Below are 14,571 nucleotides of genomic sequence, written 5' to 3'. Positions count from 1 at the left end.
CAGAGCCTGCAGGGCCGAAGTGCCAGGACTTTCAGATTAGAAGAGATGATGAGGTCATCTGTCACCTCCCACAAGCCTCCCTGTTGTCTCTGAGCTTAGTTGCAATCCTCACCATAGCTAGAGAGGGTGGGGGTTGGGAAGGATTTTTGCAGCAACCATATACTGCTGTGATCTGTCACTACTGCAATGCAAAGAATTTGGGGGTGGCTTGGTCCTGAATGAGCAACTAAGAAACACTAGCTTTGCAAAAGATCGACTCCTGGTGGAGATGAAAACTACTCAAACTGTTTTATTGACTTAGAGATAAATTATTTCTCCCTGATGCTGGGAAAAGAAACTCTTGACCTGGGGTGTGTGTGTGTGTGTGTGAGTGTGTGCGCATACACAAACACACACACACATTTAGGGCACAATCCTATGGAGATAGTTGTTAGCCTCTGAACTCGGAGGCCGACAACTATCCAATGCAGAGCAGCTGGAGCACGGAGGCGATCCTCGTCTCCATGCTCTAGCCACCCTGCATTTCTGGCTAGACAGGCGATTTCACCTGTCTAGCAGGGAGCTTCAGAGTGCGGGGGGGGGGGAAGGCCACATGGCACATAGGAAGCAGCGTAACACAGTCTCTGTGGTCTCCCCCCGATCCCTGCACCTGGGACCGCCCCCTTTTCCCCATCTCCATGCTGCATTTCCAAGTGCGGAGATGTAGCCAGTGCTGAGAGATCACGCCTGCTACAAGGGGGCGGGAAGTGCAGTTTTTGGGCTCTGAAGTCAGAGCCCTGGTTCCAACCTCAAACCTCAGAAACTGAAAAATCTTACATCCCCTAGACACTGCATAGGGGACAGAGGATTGCTCCCTTAGATATGGATCAACACAGCTACCTGCATTTTTGGATTCTCCATGGTGGTGTGGCTATGGAGACTGTCATGATGAGTGCCTGCAGTTCAAAGTTTATCATCGGTGGTAACAGTTTAGGCTAGAGTCAGCACTTTATGTGTTTGCACTGCTGATTAAGCTTGCAAATCCAATATGCATGCAGAAGACATTCTAATATGCGCAGGTTACCTTCTGGCTCTAGAAGTCTTGGAATACCCAGATGGTCTTGTGCTATACCAAATGCATCCTCTAAATTTTCCTGGGACGATTTCTCCAAAGCTTGCTTCATATCTACTAAGTTAGAATCTATTGCTTTGATTATAGCCAAGAAAGCAAGGCCGCTTCTCCAACTGCTGGCAAAGTCCTGAACTGCAACGCCATACCTAAAGACAGGAGTAGCAAAGAGAGGCATTCTGAAATTCATGCACAAAACATATGGAGAACCACCTTCACACCCCTTGCAACTTGAAAAATTATTGCAATTTGAGTAACTTCCCAGCTTTAGAAAAGGCATATGTTGAGTGCTCCAGATGGAGGGTTCCTGATGCTACAAATCAAAAGGCGTTGTGCAGCTATTCAGTCTTCCCCTGCCGAATGGATTTTTTGCTTTATAGAAGGTGCGGTGAAAAAACAGTTACAAATGGAAGATTTGAGGGGCGGGTGTCCTCTTTGGACACCCGCCCCCAATAAAATTCTGTGAATGGGACAAGGCCCCTCCGATCCCCCCAAAGTTGCCTAGCCCTGATATACATAAAACCACAAATAAAAGATAAAATAACTACAAGCAGGAAAAAGAGCAGTCAGCATAGCATGCATGGGGCCCAGTGCTAACCCAACATGATGTCGTATCTGGGGCTGATTATGTTGCAAGGTGGCAATTGTTTGTTAAGCCTGCTTCCCCATTTTTACCCAACTAACTGAGGACTTTCTGCACATACAGATCTGGGTTCAGTTAGCTTTTCATGTGAATGTGAAGACCTACATTGGCCAGAAAGTTCATTTGCATTACAAATTCCTCACCTCCATACAAACAATGGCCTGGTTCATACGAACATGGGCGCCCATTCTGTAACCCAGCACCTGCTCGTAGACTGTTGTGTTGTATGAACCCGGCAATGGTGGGTTACTGATGTGGTTAACAAAGCACCCAGAACCCATGGGCTGTTTTAGGGTCATGAGTGGTTTGTTAACCATGCCAACAACTCACCCTCAGTGGGTTCAGATGGCACGACAACTTACAAGTGGCGGGTGGGATATGGAATGGCTGCCCTGCACAAACCCCATTGTCAGGATCTGCTCAGTCCAGGAAGCTCTGCAGCTCCACCTGGGGTCCAGACATAGAAGACAGCCTGGCTCAGTATTTGCAGGATTAGGCTCTGGCCCTGCAGGTGCACCCAGGTCCTCTAATGCAGACCAGCTGGGAGCCTCAGGGAGCCCTATAAAGAGCTTCCTCTTCCTTTCAAACCTTGCCACAGCAAAACAAGCCATCTTGGTGGCAGTGTCATGTTCCAGTTCCTTGTTCCTGATCTTTGTTATGCCTTGCCGGTTCTTGACCCCTGCCTGTTTGGACTCTGCTTCTGCCTCTGGCCCTGCCACACCTTGTCTGGGTCTGACCCTTGTCCAAGGAACCTCTGCTCTCCACCCGCCTCCATCCCTCCTGGTCCTGGTGTTCTGGCCAAGGACGCCTGCCACCCACACCCCGGACCTGACACCCATGACCTGATTGTGCAAACCAGGTCAATAAGAAGTTAACATAAATAGCACGGAAACAGACTGAGACCAGACTGAAGAGAGACACAGAGAGGGCTGAGTTGCTCTCTGCAAGAATCTAAGGATGCTAACAGCCTCCCAACACCCCTCCCTCCCCAAAACTGACGTGGGAGCAGTATCTGCTGGAGTGGGTTTAAGCTGTGAACCTCCATCTATGCTCAACCTGTACATTGTAGATGAACAAAAATATGTATTTATTTCAGAGAATTTCTATACCGCTTTTCATTTTTTCAAAAATTATAACTATCCCAAAGCAGTTTACAAGATAAAATACTGACAAAACAAATGAAACCAATCATTAAAACACAATGACACAATAATAAAAGCAATACAAGATCATGCCATAAGCCTCCTGTGATCTCCTTCCAAAGGAAACCAAACCCGAGCACATGCTGGAAGCCCTGGAAATTCTAATTGCTCAGAGAACTGGGATGTGTATAACAATATCCATTCATCCACCCATTCATTCATGCATTCATTTAGCCATGCACGCGTGCGCGCACGCACACACACACACTCCTCTACAGGTCATTCACACCAAGAAAGTAGTACAGAGGGCAAGCAGGCACTCCTTGCCAGACATACCAGCCCTCATTGCAACATGGTGCACTAGCTAGCCTTCTGCTCATCATGCCATGAAAGCTGCTAGCATTTTGGAATGGCATCTCAACTGGCAATGTCGCCTCTACCACTGCCATGCAACAAAGGCCAACCTCTGTTTTGTGAGATGTGTGAATATTTTTTAAAACCTCTCTCACAAAGTGGATAGTTAAGCCACAGCATGGCTTTTTTCTGAACTCCAGATCAGTTTCCTGATAGGTAAATAATGGATCTCCCCCACCCCGACTCCCTGGCCCCGCCTACACTGTACAAACATAAAAGAGCTGGCACACCTATTCTTGCATTATAAAATGGACACATCTTTGTAGGCTACTATATATGAAAAAACATACTTTGTGTGGTTTTTATCTTATATGCTGCCTTGAGAGGGTTCCACCCTTAAAGGTGGCCTACAAATAATTTTAGATGGATGGATGGGTTGATCTGTGCGTAGAAACATATCCTGCAGGGAAAAGTCACAACAGATTTTTGTATCTGATATATAACATTGTGGAACAGGAAGGGGCAGAAAAGCCAGTTGCAAAGCCAAACCTCCTGGCTGAAAACAGGCAAAATTACAATGTTTTGTTTCAACCTGGTGCCCTCCAAATATTTTGGACTGTAACTCTTACCATTGCCCATGCTAACTGGGATGGATGGGAGTTGTAATCCCATACATATGGAGGGCACCAGGCTGCCTACCCCTGTGTCATTTGCACTAGATACCCCTTCGCATTTCTTCAGATTCCAAAGGGAAATTCCACCTGACCAGCAATGTTATTTGCAGCTGCAGTAATACGAATATCTCTGTGTCTTAAGAAGAAAGGAGGGAAGTAGACTTACTTTCTTGTTTTCCTTTGAACCCAGGTTAAAAGGGCCTTGATGGCTTTTCGCTGATCCTTCACTGAAACAGACATGCTTCTCTCGACATTAGGAGTGCTGGGATGGGAGGTGTCTGACTCAGGGCCGCTGGGCCCCGATGACAGGCTAGAAGAGGAGGAGTTCCTATGGAGGTTGCCTGTAAGTTCCTTAATCTGTCGAGAAAAAAGGTGACAGTTGGGATTAGAAACACAGAACAAAGAATACATCATCTTGCTGTGCTGCCTTCAGGACAAGCAATCCTATTTATTACCTTCAGGAAAGCAGCTGCTTGCAGATATCACAAAAAGCCAGTTCATGGCCGGCCAGCCAGCCCTGTGCTAAACACAGAGCTCATTTGGCACCAGTTTCATGCTGGCTGAAAGAACTTGTCCCTTGGTGAAACACACAGCAGTGCTCAAGTCAGCCTGGGCAGCTGGATCCCACACACGGACAATAAAAATACGTAGCAACCTCCAAAGGCCGATTAGGTAGGCACTCTTATGCAAGGATTCTTTGATGGAATGAATCTTGCCCAGATTTCTTGAAGTCAAACTTCGTGAGATGGGGTCAAGTGCCAAGCCCTCCTGGCATGTTTGTAGTCAAACAAAGAAGTCGATCTCCAAGTAACTAGCTTTTATTATGAGAATCACTCAGCCCAACAGCGGTTCAGGTTACAGACTATGTCATCCTACGGCAACCTACTGCTAACTTCCCTGATTAAGCTGACACAATACTAAACAGACTACCAGAAGATCCCTTTTGTGGATGCACTACAGTTAGGAGAGAAGCTGCTGCAAATTTGGGGCCAGTCTGCAGTACAGAATCTGAGAGGCTTTTCCAGTCCTACTCTCAGGGATGGTCTTCCCCTAGAGACCTCTTGTGATCGACCAACCTTGTAGAACACTTTACTTCCCAAACCTGTTCCTCCCTCTTGACCCAACATCTGATCCTTGTGTCTGTCACACCCACCTCCCCCCCCCCCGCCCCCATGAGTTGCTGTGTTCCCACAGATGGAGAAGTTATGGCTGGGCATTGATCCAACTGATTAGCCTTCACCTGGACAGATTCTCCTCTGTCTCCCTGAAGCTCTAGTCCCTCCCCCACCACTTCGTACTCTTCCTCATCTGATTCTGAGTCTGTTCTCACGGCCTCTAGAAAGGCCTCTGCAGAGATGCTGGGCCCAATCCTGACAGATGGTAAGAAAAACAACAACAAAGAGTCTTGTAACACCTTAAAGATGAACACATTCATTATGGTACAAGGTTTTGTGGAACTATGTGCCTCAATACATTTGTTTGTCTTTATGGTGCTTCAAGGTTCAATAGGCTGGGTCCGGAATGGCCCTTCTGCAAATAGAAGAGCTCTTTCTCTTCGTGGAAGGAGCTGCAATCCAGCAGCTTCTGCTAGAGGAGGAGGGGAGATTTCTGCAGATCCCTTCTTGTCCCTGCAGCCTCTCCCCCATGCCACCTCCCACACATTTCGAGGGCCCCCCAACCCTCCAGAACAGATTTACAAGGGGCTGCAGGGGGAAGGAGGAATCAACAAAAAGGGGTTCCCCGCCTTCCTCCAGCAGCAGTATCCGATGAGCTGAACTCCGCTTGCGGGAACATAGGATTCAAGCCTTTGTTGTTTTGCTGAAACAGATGAACATGGGTACGTCCACTGGAAATTCCTCCAAAGAGTATCCCAAAGGTAGGCTGACCATATTTCTTTGAGACAAAAACGGGATATTGAGATGACAAAAACTGGATGGGGTTATGTAATATTCCGTATTCATGAAAAAGTAAGACGATAACAAAAGTTTTATTAGATAAAGAATCTCTATGGGCAGAATAGAAATAACAGTAAGACTCACCCTCCTGGCTCCCACAAGCTGAAATGGGGCTGAGCGACCGCCGCTTGAATTCCCCGCCACTGCAGACAAGCAAGGGGGTGGCGTCTGATTGTCGCTAGCTCAAGAAGCCTGGCCCTGGCTGGATAATGTAAATGGAACTTCCTCTTTCGTCACACTAGTAGTTTTACTGCACGCATTGATTAGCATAGAGCCTTATGATAAACGCGTTGTTTTTTTTACAAAAAATTAAAAATGGGACAAAATTGACATTTATATTAAAACGACGGGACGGTCGGGAAATATGAAAAAAATGGTACTGTCCTGATTAAAACGGTACGTATGGTCAGCCTACCCAAAGGGCTCAAATTAGTGTTTCTGTATAACATGAATTTCCTTGTAGGCTGTAGAGATTATCACTATATAGAAGGCGGCACAGCAACTCTCTCAGTGGGGAGGTATCAAATAGCAGGGAAAAAAAGACAAAGTTTGGAAGAGATGCTGGTTGGCTGGAGGCAGGCACAGTTTGGGGCCCAGTCGAAGTTCAACTGTTGTTGTTACTGTTACTGTTGTTGTTGTTGTTATTTACATTTCTATATTGCCCCATGGCTGAAGTTCTCCAGGTGGTTTACAGAAGTTAAAACATTAAATGCAATATAAAAAGTTTAAAAGCCATTTACATAAAAGCACACAAACAACATACACAAACAACATATAACTAAAAACAACTTTGAACTGTCAGTCATAACTAAAGACACATCCAGGAGCGATTAAAACTCATCACGTGCTGCCAAATGTCTGGGGAAAGAGATAGGGCTTAACCTGTCACCGAAAAGATAGCAATGTTGGCACCAGGCGGACCTCATTGGGGAGCTCGTTCCACAGATGGGGGCCACCACTGACAAGGCCCTCTCCCTCGTTGCTAGTAATTTCTTTCCAAGATGAAATAGAAGAAACACTAATGTGGTATGACCCATGCCAATGTCACTTCAGGCTAAACATCCCGATATCTTAAGGATAGTTAAGAGATCAGTCAAGGGCAGTAGGATTGCATGCACTGACTCCCATCCTTTCCCCCAACTGACCCTGCCCTTTGATGGCCCTAATGATTTAATACAGTGTAGAGCCAGAGTACAGAGAGCCAGTGTAGTGTAGTGGTGAGAGTGACGGACTGGGAGCCGGGAGATCCGGGTTCTAGTCCCCACTTGGCCATGGAAGCTCACTGGGTGACTTTGGGCCAGTCACAGACTCTCAGCCCAACCTACCTCACAGGGTTGTTGTTGTGAGGATACAACAGTGAGGAGGAGGATAATGTAAGCCGCCTTGAGTTCCTTGCGAGAGGGAGAAAGGCGGGGTATAAATGCAATAAATAAATAAATAAATAAATAAATAAATGATTTAATACAAAGCTGTAGAAACTCAGGCCCAGGGGGCCAAATCCAGCTGGCCAAATCCAGCTGGCCTGCCTGGTTCCCCAGATGGCCCCACCCTGTCCCCCAGCCACCAATCACTTGGTGGTTCCCCAGCTTTTGTGCAGTCCCCCCCCCCATTCTAAAAGGTTGGACTGCCTCACCTAAGGCTTAGCTCCTGGCAGTAAAAGCTTTAAACGACAATATGCTGGCATGCTTGGTGTTTTGTCCCCGCCCTTTTTACCTTTGGCCCCACCCACCACTGGAATATGGCCCCCAAGAGCTTCTCTGAAATGGCATTCCGTCCTCGGACTGAAAGAGGTTCAAGGCCCCTGATTTAACCGGCAGGGGAAGAGCTGTCCTTCCTGTTTTGCCTTTTGAAAATTCGGCTCCCCTTTGAAGAAAGAATACTTTCTTCTTAATGCTGTGCCAAAAATTTCTCCCACATTTTTTTCGACCATTCTCATTCAATTTGATAGATTAATTGCTTACACAAAGAAATTCAAAGGAGGAGAAATTTCAGAGCAATTCTCATGGGTTAAGTTTGGGGTTCTTGGGCTTACCTTACTTGTGAGGTGGCTGAGGAGTGTGCGTGAGTGTCCTGCCTGTCATTGTGCAGTAATCTCTGTGGCAGCCTGTAGCCTCCTCAGCTTCCCACACTTCAGTTAAAGCCATAATGAGGAAGGCACCAGGAGGCAATTCCTCCCATGGGGCTTTTTCAAGTGCAGGTGGCCTGGGAGGCTGCAGAGCAATGGAAAGATGTGTAATAGAGAGGAAAAACACACACAGCACTCTCGGCCACCTCGCAGGGATTAGGTAAGCTCAAAGATACCACCAAAAGAAATTCAAAATTCTGCCTCAGAAAAGAGGAAGTCTCAATGTACTTGATGCTGTTGCCCCCCAGAAAAGCAGTGCAGTAAATCAAAAACCGCGAGGAAAGAAAGAAAGAACCTGTGCTACAACCCCTGCCAAAAGTGAGCCCTATCTGTGAGAAACTGCTGGAGAATTTCTCCTCCCCTAGGAGAAATTCGGCAAAATTGTCCCCCCAGTTTCTCTGCCCGCAAATAGGCTGGAGAATTTTGAGAGGCCACTTGCACACGGCTCTAGTCAATCTAGATGTGACGACAATCACACAACTGGCAGTGGCATGATAGTTCATTTAGTAAATAGCAGCAGTGAGGGTGTGCTTGTCAGGATTGGGACCATGATGGGGAAAAAAGGCAAATTTCCTTCTCCCTTTACTGCAGTTCCTGTACAAATCCCCATCACACCCCTGCAGCTGCTGCTTGCAAAATGAAAAATAACCATGCAACTGCCAGCTGTGTGATTATTGTCATATCTAGATTGGGCTTATGTAAGCACTTGGGCGGAAGTTGTGTTGTTATGTTTGCCAGCTCAGAGGTACCGTTTGAATTTGGCCCTTCTCAAAGTTTTTTTAAATCTTAAAAACCTTTGATGGGGAGAGGTGGGGAGAAAGTATTTTAAGCAGTCCAAGTTACATTTCATTTAATTGACTGAAGACATCTATTTTGAAACTGCAATGGTTTTAAGAAAGTGACAAAAATATGTGGTTTGTTTTGGGGAAGGCAGAACTCCAGTTGCCTAAGCAAATATATTATAATCAGTCTTTTGCCAATTCTCCTCGAGAGGATCATAGAATCATAGGGTTGGAAGGGACCTACAAGACCATCGAGTCCAACCCCCTGCTCAGTGCAGGAAGCCTGATTCCCAGGCAGACTCCCATCCAAGTACTAACCAGGGCTGACCCTGCTTAGCTTCCAAGATCAGACGAGATCGGGTGCATCCAGCCCTTTGCTTAATGTTCATTCTAAATCTGAATGGTGGAATTCCTGACTTAATGCTTTCCAAGAGCCTTCAAATTCCTTAGAAGATGCTAAGATACAACAAGAAATCAGTGTTTTTAAAGCCAGCTTGTGACAAAGTTCATGCTTTTGATCTGAGCAGGTCCCCACTAAAGACCAAGTAGCATGCAAGATTGCTCTGAGACGAATTGGATTTTTTTTTAATAATCATTTTATGTTAGTATTTTATTTTGGACCTTTGTTCCATTTGTTAATGTAAGCTATTCTGAATTGATTGCTCTGGTTTATAGCTATGACAATAAACTGAACTGGATAGGTACGGTTAAAGGATACATCTACACCAATCTTACCCATGGTTAACACCAACTAGAGGCTACCAATGGTTTTTTTTTTTTAAGTCTATTTGGCTTGGGGGAAGGGCAAGAAGGGGATGGGAGGGAGAGAGGAGGGGGGAGGGAGGGAGAGAGGTGAGAAAGAGAGAGAGAGAGAGAGAGAGAGAGGAGAGTGTGTGAAGGTTGTGTGTGTGTGTGTGTGTGTGTGTGTATGTGTGAGTGAATGGATGACCTCTCATCTGGATTACTGCATTGTGTTATATGTGGAGCTGCCTTTGAAAACGGTCCAGAAACTTCAGCTGGTCCAAAACAGGGCAGAGAGACTGTTAATGGGGAATGGCCAAAGTGTGCATATTATGCCAGTACATTTCCATCTCCACTGGCTGCCAGTCCATGTCCAGGCCTGATTCAAAGTGCTGGTATTAACATTTAAAACCCTAAATGGCTTGGGGCCAGGTTACCTGAAGGATTGTCTCCTTCCATATACACCTGCCCAGACCCTAAGATCATCTTCAGCGGTCCTTCTCTGGGAGTCCCTGCCAAAGAAAGCGAGGCAGGTGGCTACCAAACCTTTTCTGCTGTGGCACCCCAGTTATGGAATGAGCTTCCCAGAGAGGCTCACCTGCCAGCTACACTGTACTCTTTTCAGCACCAGGGGAAGACCAATTTTATTTTCCCAGGCATTTTAGTCTTTTAGCTCTGTTGTTTTAAATCTGTTATTGTATTTTAAATCTCTGCGTTGCTGCTAAGTTTTATTTTGGTTTGCACTTTTATACTGTAATTTTAAACTTTTACATTTTAGATTGTACTTCATGATGTATTTTGTGGTTTTAATTGTTGTGAACTGCCTAGAGAGCTTCAGCTGTTGGGCATTACAGAAATGTAATACATCAATAAATAAAATCAATAATGGGTGAATGGGGTGTGTGCTTCTGCATGTGAGAATAGAAGGATGGTGTCTGTGAGGAAGACAGTGTGGGGTGGCTGTGGCCCCACCCACCTTTGGCTCCAGCCCCACAAGTGGCTCCTATGTGGCTGGGGTAATGTTTAAATTATCTAATTGCATGGATCCTTCCTACAGAATTGGCATTGCTCTCCTCCTAGAAGGGGGCCAGCTCCAAGGTAAAAAGACCCACATGAGCTGCTCATGGGGATCCTGCACAGTACAGACAATGTTTAAAGGGCCCCCAGGCTCTTCCTTAGCCAAGGTTTTCAAATCCTGGTTAAGAATGGGAACCTGGATGTTGTTGTTGTTCAGTCGTTCAGTCGTGTCCGACTCTTCGTGACCCCATGGACCATAGCACGCCAGGCCTTCCTGTCCTGCGCTCTCTCCCGGAGCGTGCTCAAGTTCATATTCATTGCATCCGTGATGCTATCTAGCCATCTCATCCTCTGCCGTCCCCTTCTCCTTTTGCCTTCAGTCTTTCCCAGCATCAGGGTCTTTTCCAGGGAGTTTTCTCTTCGCATTAGGTGGCCAAAATACTGGAGCTTCAGCTTCAGTATCTGTCCTTCCAATGAGCACTCAGGGTTGATTTCCTTTAGGATGGACTGATTTGACCTCCTTGCAGTCCAGGGCACTCGTAAGAGTCTTCTCCAGCACCACAGTTCGAAAGCATCAATTCTTCGGCGCTCAGCCTTCCTTATAGTCCAGCTCTCACAGCCATACATTACTACTGGGAAAACCATAGCTTTGATTAGACGGACCTTTGTCGGCAAGGTGATGTCTCTGCTTCTTACTATGCTGTCTAGGTTGGCCATAGCTTTCCTCCCAAGGAGCAAGCGTCTTTTAATTTCATGGCTACAGTCACCGTCTGCGGTGATCTTGGAACCCAAGAAAGTAAAATCTGTCACTGCTTCCATTTCTTCCCCTTCTATATGCCAGGAAGTGATGGGGCCAGATGCCATGATCTTCGTTTTTTTAATGTTGAGTTTCAAACCAGCTTTTGCACTCTCCTCTTTCACCCTCAACAAGAGGCTCTTTAGATCCTCTTCGCTTTCTGCCATTAGGGTGGTATCGTCTGCATATCGGAGGTTGTTGATAATTCTCCCAGCAATCTTAATTCCGACCTCTGATTCATCCAACCTGGCATTTCTCATGATGTACTCTGCATATAAGTTAAATAAGCAGGGCGACAATATGCAGCCTTGTCGTACTCCTTTCCCAATTTTGAACCAATCGGTTGTTCCATGTCCGGTTCTTACTGTTGCTTCTTGACCCTTGTACAGGTTTCTCAGGAGACAGGTAAGGTGGTCTGGTACTCCCATCACTTTCAGAATTTGCCACAGTTTGTTGTGATCCACACAATCAAAGGCTTTAGCGTAGTCAATGAAGCAGAAATAGACGTTTTTCTGGAATTCTCTTGCTTTCTCCATGATGCAGCGAATGTTGGCGATTTGATCTCTAGTTCCTCTGCCTCTTCTAAACCCAGCTTGTACTTCCGGTAGTTCTCGGTTCGCATACTGCTGAAGCCTAGCTTGTAGGATTTTGAGCATCACCTTGCTGGCATGTGAAATGAGCGCAATTGTGCGGTAGTTTGAACACTCTTTGGCGTTGCCCTTCTTTGGAATTGGAATGTAAACTGACCTTTTCCAGTCTTGTGGCCACTGTTGAGTGTTCCAGATTTGTTGGCATATTGAATGCAGCACTTTAACAGCATCATCTTTTAGGATTTTAAATAGCTCGGCTGGAATACTGTCATCTCCGCTAGCTTTGTTGTTACTAATGCTTCCTAAGGCCCACTTGACTTCACTCTCGAGGATGTCCGGCTCAAGTTCAGTGACCGCACTATCATGGCTATCAGGGACATTCAGATCTTTCCTGCATAGTTCTTCTGTGTATTCTTGCCACCTCTTCTTAATCTCATCTGCTTCTGTTAGGTCCCTGCCTTCTTTGTCCTTTATCATGCCCGTCTTTGCACAAAACATTCCCTTGAGATCTCCAATTTTCTTGAAGAGATCTCTAGTCTTTCCCATTCTGTTGTTTTCCTCGATTTCTTTGCATTGTTCATTTAAGAAGGCCTTCTTGTCTCTCCTTGCTATTCTCTGGAACTCTGCATTCAGTTGGGTATATCTTCCCCTTTCTCCCTTGCTTTTCGCTTCCCTTCTTTCCTCAGCTACTTGTAAAGCCTCATCAGACAGCCACTTTGCTTTCTTGCATTTCTTTTTCTTTGGGATGGATTTCGTTGCTGCCTCCTGAACAATGTTACGGACCTCCGTACCCAAATTTCACGTTGGTACAGATGGAAATGTGCACCAGAACTCCAGCACCAGAACTGTGGTGCTGGAGAAGACTCTGACGAGTCCCCTGGACTGCAAGGAGGTCAGATCAGTCAATCCTAAAGGAAATCAACCCTGACTGCTCATTGGAAGGACAGATACTGAAGCTAAAGCTCAAATATTTTGGCCACCTAAGGCGAAGAGAAAACTCTCTGGAAAATACCCTGATGCTGGGAAAGATTGAAGGCAAAAGGAGAAGGGGACGGCAGAGGATGATATGGCTAGATAGCATCACTGATGCAATGAATATGGACTTGAGCACGCTCCGGGAGAGAGCGCAGGACAGGAAGGCCTGGCGTGCTATGGTCCATGGGGTCACGAAGAATCGGACACGACTGAACGACATAGATGGAAATCATGTTTAAGGACATCCAGGGTTGAGCTGGCAAAATTTGTACAGGAGAGGAGAGGGGTTGGGAGTATGCTAGTCTAATGCCCGCTCCCCAATTGCAATGTTTAAGAGACTGGATGAGTTACAACTGCACAGGTGTTTAGAATGGCTGGAGGGACGTCAAGTTCATTGGTTTCATTCAATTCCTGGCCTTTCAAGGCTCATTTTCAATCTTGGTACATGAAACCAATGCACATCTAATGGTTTTAAAGCATCACTGTCAGGACCTTTTAGGGCACGGATCTCATGATCCATGTTGCTAAAACATACAAAGCAACACCCATACATTTTCAGCCCAAAAATCTTCTCATTTTGGCTTTGGACGGGAGTCAGACACATACAGATCAGGCTGGGCTCAGGTAACATGATACAGAAATCCATTTGGGAGGGCAATGGAAGAGAACCAGAGTGGGAGGAGGGGAAGAAAGAAAGGTGTAATGAGGCTCAGGTGTTTGATCCATTGCAGTTTGTCCAAAATTTACAGTGTCGTTCATTCCAGAAAAATAAAGAGCTGCCCCCCCCACCACCAAGGTACAATGATAGCAAATCTCTATTAAACAATACAAATGAGAGCAAGTCTCCTTCATACTTACAAATCTGTAGAAGCTGAAAGATTTAATGGAATAGCTATAATGGAATCATTTTTTAATTTTACCTGAAAAAACAGGATTATGTTCCATATCAGGCCCAGTACCATGGAAGAGTTTCCATCTGCTATTTCAGCTGCATCAATGCTAACCAACTTTACCTACAGGGAAAAAACAGGATGCAGGCTTTAAAAGTTGCTTAAAATAAATAGATAAATACAGAAAAATACCTGAAGAGCTACAGACATACTGTCAGGAGCGCCCTTCTGCCTTCTGAAATCCTCAAGTAGCCAGAATCAACACAGAGACGATAGGGCTCTTTTCCAAGGCTTTATTTCCATTCAACCTAATGACACTTACAGATGCTAATTGCATGAGCCTGATGCGGGAAACTTAAGAGAGCTGCCTACTTGGGGTTTCTAGCCTTAGTGAATCAGTTGATCTCCGTTTGGAGGTAAAGGCGGGAAGCCTCTGAACTTAAGGGCTAGGAGGCGAAAGTCCACCCCTTTCCTGTGGGGCATTGGGGCGCAGCTGTTGATGTCGTGCCAAGCAGGCTGAGTGCTTCCTCTCAGCGTCCTCCATCTCCCGCTTGTCCCTGAGCCGGCGCCTAGCATCCCGAAGCTCCAGTTGTCCCTCCCCCTGCCTGCCAGGGTCACTACCACTCTCAGGAATGTGATCAGGGAGGGGCTCTCCCTCCAGCGGCGCCTCTGAATGGCGCGCGGGTTCCCCTCCCATGGTTTCTATCTCTTCCTCAGAATCAGAACTGCTTTGGGGCTCTATGGGCTCCGATCCAACCCTGACACATACAGGCAGCACC

At 46.2% G+C, this 14,571-nt stretch overlaps 1 protein-coding gene across 1 annotated transcript in view; it reads right to left on the bottom strand.

Annotated features, from left to right (window-relative positions):
* Positions 1 to 14,571, bottom strand: part of CLMN (calmin) — a 115,401-nt gene that overhangs the window by 23,171 nt on the left and 77,659 nt on the right. The window contains exons 5-7 of the mRNA XM_084839778.1: positions 13,823 to 13,915; positions 4,088 to 4,278; positions 1,064 to 1,257 (exon numbers count right to left, since the gene is read on the bottom strand). Of these exons, the coding sequence (XP_084695904.1) occupies positions 1,064 to 1,257; positions 4,088 to 4,278; positions 13,823 to 13,915 (478 nt within the window). The remainder of the gene's footprint in view (positions 1 to 1,063; positions 1,258 to 4,087; positions 4,279 to 13,822; positions 13,916 to 14,571) is intronic.

Source organism: Heloderma suspectum, chromosome 1 (assembly GCF_057233095.1).
Source record: "Heloderma suspectum isolate Gila_16-S chromosome 1, 16-S_ref, whole genome shotgun sequence".
NCBI lineage: Eukaryota > Metazoa > Chordata > Lepidosauria > Squamata > Helodermatidae > Heloderma > Heloderma suspectum.
This window is presented reverse-complemented; position numbering and strand designations above follow the sequence as displayed.